We start from the raw sequence: 13,001 nt of genomic DNA, 5'->3' as shown, positions 1-13,001 counted from the left end.
TGTGCTGGACAGGTCTCAGACGTGACCACAGGATGCTCGGGGTGCAGCAGGGCGTGCATTCTAGTGGATGGAGGGTATCCTTGGGGCCCCGAGGGGAGTGGGGTTGGAGTCAGGGTGTATGGGTATTCCCGTTGTATACTGGGGTTCCTGGAATGGAGCGGATATATAATCTTGAGGCACACTGTGGTGATGTCAAGGGTTTGAGGCTGTTATCTGAGTGAGCCCAGGCAGGTGTTGAGGTGTATGGAATAGATTTGAGTTTAATTGAACTTTCCTGGGTATGTGAACATTACCTAAATGTGCTGACAGGCTTTGGTGGCCTGATGGTGGCGACTATCTGCATATTCGTGAGTAGTTTGCATTTTTACTAGAACCTATCCACTGCATGAAGGAGATACAGCTGAGATATACCAGGGAATAGATAAGTCACTGCTGTTCGCTAGAACTTTCTGCAGTGATGGAAATGTTCTGTATCTGCACTGCCCACCATGGCAACCACTAGCCACATGGCGGCTACTGGGCACTTTGAAATGTGACTAGTGAGACTGAGGAACTGAATTTCTCAATTTAATTTGTAATTAATTTGCATATAAATAGTCACACTCATTTAGTGGCCACCATATTGCACAGTGCTGAGTAAGCGAGGCTACAATCGGCTTGGGTACCTGGGGAGATGTTACTGTAGTTTATATATAGTCAAGGAGTTGGGAGGGCTATCATCAAAGCACACGTGTCCTGTCGACTTAGTAACTTGACCGAAGACCTTGAAGGAATCCTACTGAGCCCGTACTTCTATGTGCCCAGGCACCGTGCTGAATGCTGTACGTACTGAACTCCCACAGCGACCCCGTCTGGTGGGGCCTGTTATTGTCTCACATTATAGATGAGGAAATTGAGGGCCAAAAGGTTAAAGCCTTGGGCTCAAGGTCACAGATAAGGAAATGGCTAGCAGGGGCTCAAAGCAGGCTGTCTGGTGATCTGGCGGCTTACCTCCCCATCCCTTGCACTGTGCTGGCACACAGTGGGCTTGGAAACTGCTTGCTGAATGGATGGGTGGATGGATGCACGGATGGATGAATGAGGAAAGACTGAGTGGGAGAGCCAGCACTCCGGGCTCTGAGGGGGAGGCTGCGAGCAAACACACACAGAATGGGTGAGGAAGATCTAGGAGGTGGGATGAATGGTTCTGGAGCAGGGGCTCAGGTCACCGGGTTGCTGGTGGAGGTTCGACTCCATGTCTCATAATCCCTTCTCCACCCCCCACCCCCCACCCCGCCCCCTTGCCAGCGATTACATCATTAAGGAGAAGACAGTCTTGCTGCAGAAGAAGGACAGTGAGGGGTTTGGGTTCGTGCTCCGGGGGGCCAAGGGTGAGTGCTGGCTGGGGAGGAGATGGGAGAAGGGCTCTCTGACCCAGGGGGATGGACAGGGGAAGGGACCCCAGCCCACCCACCACCCCACCCCCAGGGTGCTGGTCCCTCAGCTATGGTGAGGCCTCTGTGACTTGGGTCTGAGCCCCATCCCCTGCTCGGCCTCTCCACCCCCTCCCCTCCGACCCCGCCGACTCCTCCCCATCTGCAGCGCAGACCCCCATCGAGGAGTTCACCCCCACTCCGGCCTTCCCGGCACTGCAGTATCTGGAGTCTGTGGACGAGGGTGGCGTGGCATGGCGAGCTGGACTTCGGATGGGAGACTTCCTCATCGAGGTGAGTCTTGGCCCCCAGCCCCAAGGGCCTTTCCAAGTGCCAGCCTCCAGCACACCTTCCACAGATACTGCTCTCTCCCTGGGACCCTGGTGACAAAAATCCCCAGGTTCCTCCTGATCCACACCAAATACGGCTGCCCAAATCCAGATTCTCTTTCAGCACCAGGCCTCCCAGTGCCCCCAGCCCACCCCCTAGCCGGCCTCTGCTTTCTTCAATGATTCCCTCCGAAGGCTTCTCTGAGGCACCAAAAGAAAACAGAGCTGTTCCCCAGGACACACACACACACACACACACACACACACACACTGCAGGGGCAGGGGACAAGGAGGGGAGAGAGAGGTGAATAGGGTGAACCCAGCCCCTTCCCCAACCCTGGGGCCAGGAAAGTTACCAGAAGAAGTGGGGCCTTGCAAGGAGAGGGGGTGATGGTGAGGGTCAGTGAGAGGGAAGAGGCCAACAGTGCTACACACAGGGCAAGGCGGGAGACCACTCTGTTGGGGACTCTGAAGCTGAAAGCATCCCTCCCCTCACCTACTCTGTGTGGTGTGGGGGTATCTGTGCCACAGGTGAACGGGCAGAATGTGGTGAAGGTTGGCCACCGGCAGGTGGTGAACATGATCCGCCAAGGGGGCAACACGCTGATGGTCAAGGTGGTGATGGTCACCAGGCACCCGGACATGGATGAGGCTGTCCATAAGAAAGGTGCTTGTCCACTTTTTGTGTGTGGCCAGACCTGGGCACCCCACTGCCACCAGACTAAGATCCTCAGAGGTCCTAATGGCCTAATGGTCCCCACCACTGGCCTTCTCTTCCCCAAGGCTGCTTGTTCATGACCCTTCTGGAGGAGAAACTGAGGCAGGGAGGGCTCAGCATGCTGGGGGCAACTGTTATCTGATATCTGGGAGCACTGCAGTGGTGGTGGGGGGTGGTTCATGGGCCTTCTGTCTGCGGTACTGATGCCTGACCCCACCGTCACCTTTTCAGCACCCCAGCAGGCTAAGCGGCTCCCGCCCCCAGCCATCTCTCTGCGTTCCAAGTCTATGACCTCAGAGCTGGAGGAGATGGGTGAGCCTGTGGGGCTGCTGGGGCCCAGGCGCTGGGGAGGGGGGGGGCGCGGGCAGAAGGGGGCCGAACCAGACCTTGAGTTTGTTAGTGTTGTTAGTGACCAGGGGTCCTGTTCTCACCCTGTCCCCTAGTCCATGGGTCAGACTGTCTCTGGCCTGCGTGTGTGTTGCTGGGACGGGGCGTCTGAGAGTCGACCTTCCTTTGTCCTCTTATATCTGTTTCTCTGTCGAGTCTCTCTCTGGGTCTGCACGTCCCTCCTTATGGGTCCCTGTTTCCTTTCCGGCTTCCCTCCATCTGCCCCACCTCACCCCACCCCCATGCTCTATCTCTTCCTCCACCAGCTTCCCCACACCCACTAACAGAAAGGAAGGCCAGCCCCTCCCCAGACAGGGCCGAGTGGACCTGGGGGGTCCCGTTTCCCCTGACAGGGGGCAGATCGGGCAGCTGACCGCCCCTACCCTGAGGGAGGAGGGTGTTCCAGAGAGGGGGCCCCTCGCCTCCCCCTGAAGTCCTAACTCTTGGCTCCTCTACTGCCTCTCCCCCGGGCTAGTCTCCCCCTGGAAGAAGAAGAGTGGTGAGTGGGCACAGGACTGGCGGGGGGGCCCCCCCCGTCCCCATCCCGCCGGCGGACTTGCCCCTCCCCGACCCGGGCCCTTCACTGCCCCACTCGCGCTTGCGCACGCCCGCTGGCCGCACTCGCTGGCCACGCCCACTGGCCGAGCCCGCTCCGTCCCCCCACCCCGGGGGCGCCCCTGGACTTCATCCGCGTCCTTTGCCCACAGAGTACGAGCAGCAGCCTGCGCCGGTGCCCAGCATGGAGAAAAAGCGGACCGTGTATCAGATGGCTCTCAGTAAGATGGCCCAGCCCTGCTCCCTGGGCTGCCCAGGACCCCTGACCCCACGCCCCCTGGGGTGCCGCAGCCTCTCCAACCCTCTTCCTGCCTGCGCACCCTTTGGATGCGACCTGATCACCTCCGACCTGATCACCTCATACCCCAGCCTTGCCCCAGACATCAAGTATGAGCTCCCACCTCTGTCCTCAGCCTGGCCCCCCTTTCCTTCTGCCTCCCCTCCACCTTCCCTCCCATGACGATTTGCTGTCCTCACCCCTTCCCACCGCTGGGTCCTGCCTTCTGGGCTGGAGATTCTGTCTCCATCAGGGCCGTCAGGACACGGGGATGGAGGCAAGGGTGCCTTTTCCTGGTTCGTACAACGTATTGTACGAGCTCCTGGCAGCTCTGTTTCTGCCCGAGGCCAAAGCAAGCTTCGTTTCACTGCCTCTTCCCACTTCCCCTTAGACAAACTGGATGAAATTTTGGCGGCAGCTCAGCAGACCATCAGTGCAAGCGAGAGTCCTGGACCTGGTGGCCTTGCGTCGCTGGGCAAACACCGGCCCAAAGGCTTCTTTGCCACTGAGGTAGGCAGCCTGGACTGGGGGATGGGAGCATAATGGAGAGGAGGCTTGGGGGTGTACGCACCAACCTGGAACAAAGTCGTTCTCCCTGCCAACTTTTCCCAACCCCTCTGTGTTGAACGTCGGTCCTGGAGGGGCACCATCCTTACTGGACCCTCTCCTTTCTCCCCACTCTGGCGGCCTCCTTTCCTCTCTGCCCACCGTCTTCCTTACTCCCCTCCTAAGTCTCGTCTCTTGTTTCCTCACTCCCTGCTCCCACATCTTGTCCATCTCCGTCCCACCTCAGGAGTCTCAGGGAAGGCCTGACGTCACAGCTGGTGATCCCCGGCATCGGCCCAGCACACGATAATAAGTGCTCAACAAGGGGGAGTTATTAAAATATTATTTATTACCACTATCTCCACTCTGCCTGCTTTTCCCTAGGACAGAGGCTGACCTGTAATGGGTGGTGATCCTGTTTTGGACACTACATTTTACATGGATTATCTCATTCATTCCTAGGATCATCCTATGAGGTCCACATGGTTGTTAGCCCATTTACAGAGGGGAAACTGAGGCTCAGAGAGGGAGGCAGTATTCAATCCAGGCAAGTCAGGCAACTGGATCCATGGCCTTGGCTCTTCTGGTGGGCCTGCTGGACCCTCCCTCGCTGGCCTGCCATTGGGCTGTGCCCCTTCATGGGAACACAGCCACCACCAGCCTCCTCCCACCCTCCAGCTTCCCCTCCAGAGATCACACACGCTCTACTTCTCTCTTAGCACTTGCTTCTTCTCTGCTCGGGCCCTGCCCTCTGACTGTGCCCTCTGAACCCTTTTTCCCACAGGCCACACCCACCACCCAGTGGCCAACAGGCTATTTACTCTAAAACTGGATTCTTTGGCTTTTGAGGGACCATGGACCCCCTTGGCAGGCTGGCATGGTCCTCCTGATAATGCTTATAAACATAAAATAAATTACCTAAGAAAACAAAAGAAACCAATTACACTGATAATACAGTTATCAAAATATTTTTTTAAAAGCAAAATTCGTGGGGCACCTGGCTGGCTCAGTCGGTAGGGCATGTGATTCTTGATCTCGGGGTCATGAGTTTGAGCCCTGTGTTGGTCCTAGAGCTCAGTTAAACACACACACACACACACACACACACACACACACACACACAAGTAAAAGCAAAATTTGTGATATAGAAATATCTATGCTTTTTTGTCAACACGTTAGCCAGCAAGACCTCGTGATGGATCTTAACTACTCTAACTAGTCATGAGGTGCATAAACACAATTTCAAGAGATCTGCACCTGCTGTTAAAGGATATGGGAATATCTGTGATTTCTTTTGGGGATACAGGCACAGGTCTTGCTAAGGTCGGCTTGGTTTGCTGCCTACATCCTTAATTGAGGAAATGTTTTTTCATTGGAAGATAATGACAGTAAAGATGTAATTTTTTTTTCCTAGTCCAAATGCGTGGCCCCCTTGAAGTCTATCCACAGACCTGCCAAGGGTTAGACTACCTACTTTAGAACTCCTCGTACTTTGACAAGAACCCAATGAAGGTGGCCAATTTTGTACTTGGACTCAAAGAATTGCTTTCAGATGTAAAGGTGGGGGGTCCTTGGCCACTTCTCAGGGCTTGGCAGAGTGCCCTGCACGCAGTAGCCCCTCATGTCTCACCTGTCCTGAGTTTCTCGAGGAATCTGAAATCTCTGAGGCTGTGAGGATCATCTTCTGTGCCCACCTCCCCTGAAGGTCAGCGTAGGCTCGGAAGTGTATGGACAGTCAAGCCAGGCAGACCTGCCTCCAAATTCTGACTTCCTCTGACTTCCTGTGTTACTTGAACCATACTACCTAATTTTTCTGCATCCTCAGTTTCCTGCTCTGTACAATAGGGCTAAAGCCGATCTTGCTGGTCCTGATGAGGAGTGAATGAGATCAACTCCTAGCACAGCAGGTTCTCAACAGATGGCGAGCCCTCTTAGGCCATAAAACAAACTGGAGACCCCACAATGCCTTGCCAGTGAGCCTTGCATGTGCCCCAGAGACCCTACAACAGCATATCACATGCAGAGTCTCCAAGAATAGATGGGGCAAACCCTGTTTTCATTTATTCAACAAATGGCAGCCAGCATGCCAATCCCTCCCTGTGTGAACCGTGGTTGCAGGACAGACAAGATCCCAGCCTTCATGGAATTCACCATCTGAGCTCCAAAGACACCCCTAGATGGGCCCAGACATGGGCCAATAATAACACCAGCTGCCCACGTGCCCCTCCCTCCTAGAAACGAGACTCGCAGGCATTCACCTGAGTTCTTGCACGGCATCTCCCTTCCCCCCGGGCCGTAGAGGCCAGTGGTCTTTTTCCCTGTTGGGTTTCCCTTTTCCTCTCCCTTCCAGGGTCTGGCCCTGGGCCTTCCCACAGCTCCGCCTCTCGTGCTGGGGTCTTTCGTCACCCTCATCTCTGTCCCTACCATCCCACCAGCCATCCTGACTTCTCACGCGCTGAGTCAGCACAGGGGCCCCACCCTGCTTCTTCTGTGTCTCCGTGGCTCGCTCTCTCTGTGGTCTTGTTCTCTTCTGTTTCTCGTCTCCCGTCTGCTTCAGCTTCTCTCCCCTCCTCACTGTCTCACTTGGAGCTCTGTGCACTAGACCAGAGAGGGTGAGCTGGCCATGGGGGCAGGGGGGCGGCCAGTATTGCCCTGAGGCCTCTTTTATCCGGCCTGAGCAACAGTGAATCAGAGTAACCTATTGTACAAGGTGCCACTGTTTGGAAACTTAAGAATTGGGAGACTTCAACTTCCCTGAAAAACACCCCTCTGCACAAAACCTAACGTGGGGACATGGTACTGAGGGACCTGCCCATGTCAACAGTTGGAGTGCAGACCCCAGGCAGATCCACTGTAGGTCAAGGTGCCTCTTGGGCTGTCTCCTCCTAGGGCTCTGCTGTCCATCCATCAGTCCTCCTCTCTGTGTGGCTTTGGCTCCCTCCGCTACTGTCTCTGTTACCTGGTCACTGACCCCAAGGGGTACCCCACCTCCCCCCGCCCCCCGACTCCTGCACTGTCCTCGCTTCTGCCCATCTCTGTCTGGATGCCAGTGTCAGCCTTTCTCTGGACTCAATTTTTCCCTCTGGTTATTTTGACCATACCCTCTTGATCGCATTATCTGTCTCTTTCCCTCCTGTTTGCATGCCTGACCCTCCTGGAGCAGCTCTGGCCCCCTCCATTCAAGGCCTCTCAGGACTGCCTCTCTTCCTGCTTTGTTGGGACCCTCTTTCTTCCCATCGCTTTCTCATTTCCCCTCCTGGCTGTCCTGCTCTGAATCCCCATCTCTGTCTTTGTCTATCTCTGTCTCTCCGTCTGTCTCCCCCTCCGCTCTCTCCCCCTTCACCCCTTTTCAAGGGCTGTCGCCCTGGCGCGCATTTCTCAGCCCATCTTCAGCCTCCAGCCTGTGCATAGCACCAGGGCACACACTCTGTCCTTGAGGCATCAGACCCACCACCGGCCCACGAGGTGGCACCGGAGGAGGGCTGGACCTCCCTCTGACTCCTGCCCGCAGCCGGTGACGTCACACGCCCCCGGGCACTCTGATTGGCTGCCCCCCTCTGCGCGGGAGAAGACGCTACCGGTTTGTGGATGGAGGTCAGCCTGTCCCACCTTGAGGCAATGTGCCCCTCAGGCAGGCAGTCCAACGCCTCCTCAGACGCTTTTATGGCTTCTCCATCAGTCTGACATCTCCTCGGCCACTCTGACCCCTTTTATGTCCATCATTTGATCCCTCCTCTTCCACTTAGAAGTGTCTTCTGCCAGCGTGCCAATCTGACGCCTTTCCCTCACTCTACACTCTCTTCAGAGGCACAACCCCCCCCCCGTCATTTGGAACCCTCCCCCATCACTCTACCCCCATCCATCCCCAATCCCATGCATCTACCAGATGCTTCCCTCACCTTCCTTCCCACCTCCCCATTATCCCCTTGCTCGTCTTCCCCAGCCTGGACTCCGTATTCAGTGTCCTCTCCAGCCTGCTTCTGCCCTCAGGGGTCACTGCATCCTTTCTGACTGGGTGTTCCCCCCATCTTGTCAGGGTGTCCTTCATTCTGCACATATTTACTGAGCACCTGTTATGCACTGGACATGCTGCTTGGCTCTAGGGGTGGAGGAGGGAACCAATCAAAGCCACTCCCATTAGAGAATTTACATTTGGGGACGGGGGTTGGGTTTTGCAGAAATGGGTTCTGCCGCATGTAAGAGAAACTTCCAAATAACAGTGGCTTGAACCAGAAGAGTCTTACATCTCTGTCATGTTAATGAAGTCTGGAGGAGGGAGCCCCAGGCACGTGTGGCAGCTGCCATGGTCATGAAGACCCAGGATCCTTCTCACTTTCTGTTCCACCATCCTAGCCTTCTTTCCAACTATAAGGTCACCTCATAGTCCAAGATGGCCGGAGCTCTAGCTGTTACACCAGCATTCCAGGTAGCAGGAACAAGGAAGAGTGGAAAGGCAGGAAAGCAAAGGAGGGCACATTGTTGCTTCTTGGGTTATCTCTGAGGAGACCTCCCCAAAGTAATACACAACACTTGCACTTACGCCTCCCAGTTGACCTTAGTTCCGTGACCACACTCAGCTGCAAGGGAGCCTGGGAAATGTAGTCCCAATAGGTGCCAAAGGAGATTGCGGTTTCCTTACCAAGGAAGAAGAGTAGAATGGGAACTGGGTAGGCTTTGTGCCCAGGGAGACAGACAATGAACAAGCAAGCAAATAATTATAATAACTCTACACCGGTTTAAGTGGAGGGAGTTATGATGTAGAGTAACAGACAGAAGCCTCTCCAGGGAGGAGACATCTGAAACTAACAGATTCCACCCATTATCACTTTTCTACCCCCCGTCTGACCCCATCTCCCACCCCTCAGCGCCCTGCTCACCCACTCGAGACACACTGGCCTCCTGACTATTCCTTGAGCACACCAGACTCACTCCCACCTCAGGACATTTACAATTGCTGTTCCCTCTGCCTGGGATACTCTTCCCCTGGATATATGCATGGCTCCCTTCTTCCGGAGATTGCTCAAATGATATCTTCACAGAAGGGCCTTCCTTGACAGCCCTATTTTAAATTATAGTCCTCCTCTCCTCCCCTCCTTCCCGCCACCTGACCCCGTTATGTTACTAATTTATTTTGCCTGCCCTCCAAAATAGACTTTTGCTTATTTTGTTGATGGCTGCATCTGCAGCATCTAGAACAGTCCCTGGCATGAATCAGGTGCTCGGTAAAGATCTGTGGAATGAATGAATGAATGAATGAGACAAACACAGGGATGGGCAGTCTCAATCCAGCGAGGTGTGTGCAGGGAGAGGTTAAGACAGGAGCATCCCGTGAGGGGCTAAGAGCAGCACTGTCTTGTCCAGTGGAGTTCCTGTGTTGAAGGAACTAGTCTACATCCGTGCTGTCCCATACAGCAGCCACAAGCTGCGTGTGGCGACTGAACCCTTGAAATGTGGCCAGCAAAAACAGAGGAAGGGAGTTTTTAATTTTAATTTATTTTAATTCGTTAAAATTTACATCTGAAAGGGTGGTGGCTATTGTATTGGGCAGTGTAGGTTTAGGGAGGAAGGGAGATGGCAGGCCAGAGTGGGGGCCGGGGTGACAAGTCTTCCCAAGCAGAGCAGGGGGAAAGGATGTTCCAGGCAGAGGGAACAGCATATGCGGAGGCCCCGAGGTCAGAAACAGCACAGGAAATTGAGAGAGCGGGGGAGTACTTAGAGCAAGGGGACTGGAGGGTGCATGATGGGAGGTGAGGGCAGTAAGGTGGGGACTTCATCCAAAAAGGGTTTCCTTTCTCTGCACTTCTGGCCTCAAAGACAGAGAAAAGCAACATCCAAGGTCACCTGGCAGAAGCAAGGGAGTCAGTGCCTGATGTTGGCTCATTCTCCTTTAGTCACTGTTCATTTGACACAAGCTTATAGAACATCAGGTCCTGGCTGGGGACTGGGGACCCAGCAGTGAAAGAGACCAACAACGTTGCTACCATCAGGCAGGGTGTTAGGATTCCATGGGCCTTTGGCACTTTTACCTTCAGAAGCCCCTCTGTGTTGGAGCAGAGATGAATATTATCATCCAGGCTGGATTCTGTTCATTTCCCCCCTGCCTCTGATTTTAAAGGAAATGAAAATATTTTCCCTGCAGGTGTTGTGGGCCGGAGATCCTGTACCTCTGGTGCCTTCAGGGAGCTGACATTCTAGGTAGGGAGTCAGGAAGGAAGCAAGTAAACAAGTCATCTCAGATGGAAATGAGTGCCCTAAGGAAAACAGGATAGGAAAGTGCAGTAGACACTGACTGGGAGGGACATTTGAGTGGAGGACATAAAGACGGAAAGGAATGTGTGACGACGAGGAGAAAATGTTGCAGAGAGCAGATGCAGGACTTGCAAGCGTTCTAAAGCGGGGATGGGCCTCGGGGCATTGGAGGAGCAGGACTGGTGGAGGCGGTGGACCAGAGTGAGCAGGTAGGAGATGCAGGCAGGGCTAGATTGTACTGGGCCCCTGGGGTTCCTGTAGCAGGAGCCTGAGATGGGGATTCCATCTGCTCAGTCTGTCCTTGGCTGCAGGCTGCTCCCAGGAGTAGGGGGACATAACTACTTGGGCCCATCAGCTCCTTTGGAGGAGGGGGATCCTTCAGAGCCAGGGGCAACAGAGAGGCCAGGCAGGTGACACCCTCAGCAGCCGGGGATGGTCACTGCGTCCCAGTCAAGGGGATGTGGGTGCGCGCCAGCAGTGTCTACCACAACTCAAGACCAGAGTTGGGAATTCCGATCCCCTCCTGAATGGTGATGTGGGATGCTCCTGTAGGATTTTTTTTAAAAGATTTTATTTATTTATTTGAGAGAGAGAATGAGAGACAGAGAGCATGAGAGGGAAGAGGGTCAGAGGGAGAAGCAGACTCCCCGCTGAGCAGGGAGCCCGATGCGGGACTCGATCCCGGGACTCCAGGATCATGACCTGAGCTGAAGGCAGTCGCTTAACCAACTGAGCCACCCAGGCGCCCCGCACCTGTAGGATTTTAAGCACGGCAATCGCATGACCTGGACTTCTTTTTGAAAGATCCTTCTGACTCTTATGTGGCAAGCAGACCAGAAAGCGGGGGTGGGGGGGGACAGGGTGGCAGCAGGGAGACCGGGGAAAAGGCTGGGGCAGCCAGCGAGCCAAGCAATGCTGGTGACTTGGACCTGGGTGGGGGGTTTGACAGCAAGAATGGAGAAAAGACCCAGAATAGTAATCGGTATGGGAAGCAGAGCAAACAGGGCTGCCTGAGAAACTGCTTTCTTTTCCTTTCTTTCTCCCCGCTGCCCAAACTCAGACACCTTTCTCTCCCCCAGAATTCCCTTTTGCCTCCTCCATTCCTCTCACCCTTCCTGCAGAGGCTTGGAGAAGGCTTGGGGGCTGGCTGTATGGTGAAGCCGTGAATCTTCACACCCAGACTGATCTTTCTCTGTTGTCTTTTTTCTCTGACTGCCACCCCAAAGTCAAGCTTCGATCCGCACCACCGCTCGCAGCCAAGTTATGAACGTCCTTCTTACCTGCCTCCAGGACCTGGGCTTATGCTCCGGCAAAAATCTATTGGTATGTCACCTGGACGGGTGGGTATAATGGATGCCAGCAGGGGAGGGGGAGGCTGGGAGAGTGACAGTTTACGGGCGGAATGAAGGGGCTTTGAAATGTCCTTTTCTGCTTCCATATATGACCACAGTTCCATCAAGCTGGGCAAAGAGCTCAGGCTTTGTTTTTGGGCAAACCTGGGTTTGAATTCTGGCTCTTGTCCCTCCTGGCTGTGTGACCTGGAACAAGAAGCTTCACCTCTCTGGGCCTTGGGTTCTGCATCTAGAAAATGGGCATGTTATTGTTCCTGCCTGGATGCAGTGAGTCAAAGCCCCCACCACCTAGTTTCTTCTCTCCTATACCTGACTTCATTCATGCATGCATACATTCTAGAAATGTTTACTAAGCACCCAGCATAAGTCCTAGACTGCTGGGGATATGTCAGTGAACAAAACAGAGGAAAGGGTCCTGCCCTCATGGAGCTTGCCTTCTAGCAGGGGAAGACAGACAATAGATTATAAGGATAAGAAACAAGACAATTGTATAGTATGTTGACAGTGGTAAGTTCTGTCTGGTGGGGGGGGAGGGGGCGGGGGAGCAGACTAGAATAAGAGAGATCAGGAGTGCTGGGAGGCAGATATGAGCCAAAACATGGAAATGAAGGGGGAGAGCCATGTGGATATACGGTGATAAGGTATTCCAGGTAGTGAGAACAGCCAAGACAAAGGTCCTGAGGTAGGACTGAGCCATTTGCTCAGATCAGGGAGACTATGGGGTGGGAGGAGATCAGGAGCACAGCTGGGGGCCTGCTAAGTTTCAGATGCCAGTGAGACATCCAATTAAGTGGATATGGCATTTGGATATAGGAGCCTGGAGCTCAGGGGAGAGGGCTGAGCCCCAGGACAGATGTGGGCGTCTTCAGCAGAGAGATAGTGAATGAAGCAGCATATAGCTTGAGATTGCCAAAGGAGAGAGAGTAGTCAGAGGGGAGAAGAGGGTCAAAGACTGAGCCCTGACAGTGATAAGTAGGCAAAAGACTTTGCTCTTCCCAATCCACTCCGAGTCCTTTTGCTGATTGGGTCTAGTTTTTCTCCCACTTCCAGCGTCCACAGTCCATCAGTGTGAGTCTTGCATCTGTGAGGTCTACGTGTATCTCCTCATTTACCTCCTTTCAACTACCTGTAAAGCCACCCCGCATTGCTAACCTATAAAATCGGCTCTCTCTAGTA

The 13,001-nt window shown here is 54.2% G+C and overlaps 1 protein-coding gene across 5 annotated transcripts in view; it reads left to right on the top strand.

Annotated features, from left to right (window-relative positions):
- SHANK1 (SH3 and multiple ankyrin repeat domains 1) overlaps positions 1-13,001 on the top strand; it is a 46,141-nt gene that overhangs the window by 24,758 nt on the left and 8,382 nt on the right. For 4 of the 5 annotated variants that reach the window (XM_027617267.2, XM_027617264.2, XM_027617265.2 and 1 more), the window contains 8 exons: positions 1,288-1,370; positions 1,582-1,706; positions 2,273-2,408; positions 2,691-2,771; positions 3,322-3,345; positions 3,554-3,622; positions 4,070-4,188; positions 11,700-11,796. In XM_027617267.2, the coding sequence (XP_027473068.2) occupies positions 1,288-1,370; positions 1,582-1,706; positions 2,273-2,408; positions 2,691-2,771; positions 3,322-3,345; positions 3,554-3,622; positions 4,070-4,188; positions 11,700-11,796 (734 nt within the window). The remainder of the gene's footprint in view (positions 1-1,287; positions 1,371-1,581; positions 1,707-2,272; positions 2,409-2,690; positions 2,772-3,321; positions 3,346-3,553; positions 3,623-4,069; positions 4,189-11,699; positions 11,797-13,001) is intronic. The other variant, XM_027617266.2, reaches the window with a different exon arrangement.

This window comes from Zalophus californianus, chromosome 17, assembly GCF_009762305.2.
Source record: "Zalophus californianus isolate mZalCal1 chromosome 17, mZalCal1.pri.v2, whole genome shotgun sequence".
NCBI classification, from domain to species: domain Eukaryota; kingdom Metazoa; phylum Chordata; class Mammalia; order Carnivora; family Otariidae; genus Zalophus; species Zalophus californianus.
Note: the sequence above shows the minus strand (reverse complement) of the source record. Positions and strands in the feature narration are given on the sequence as shown.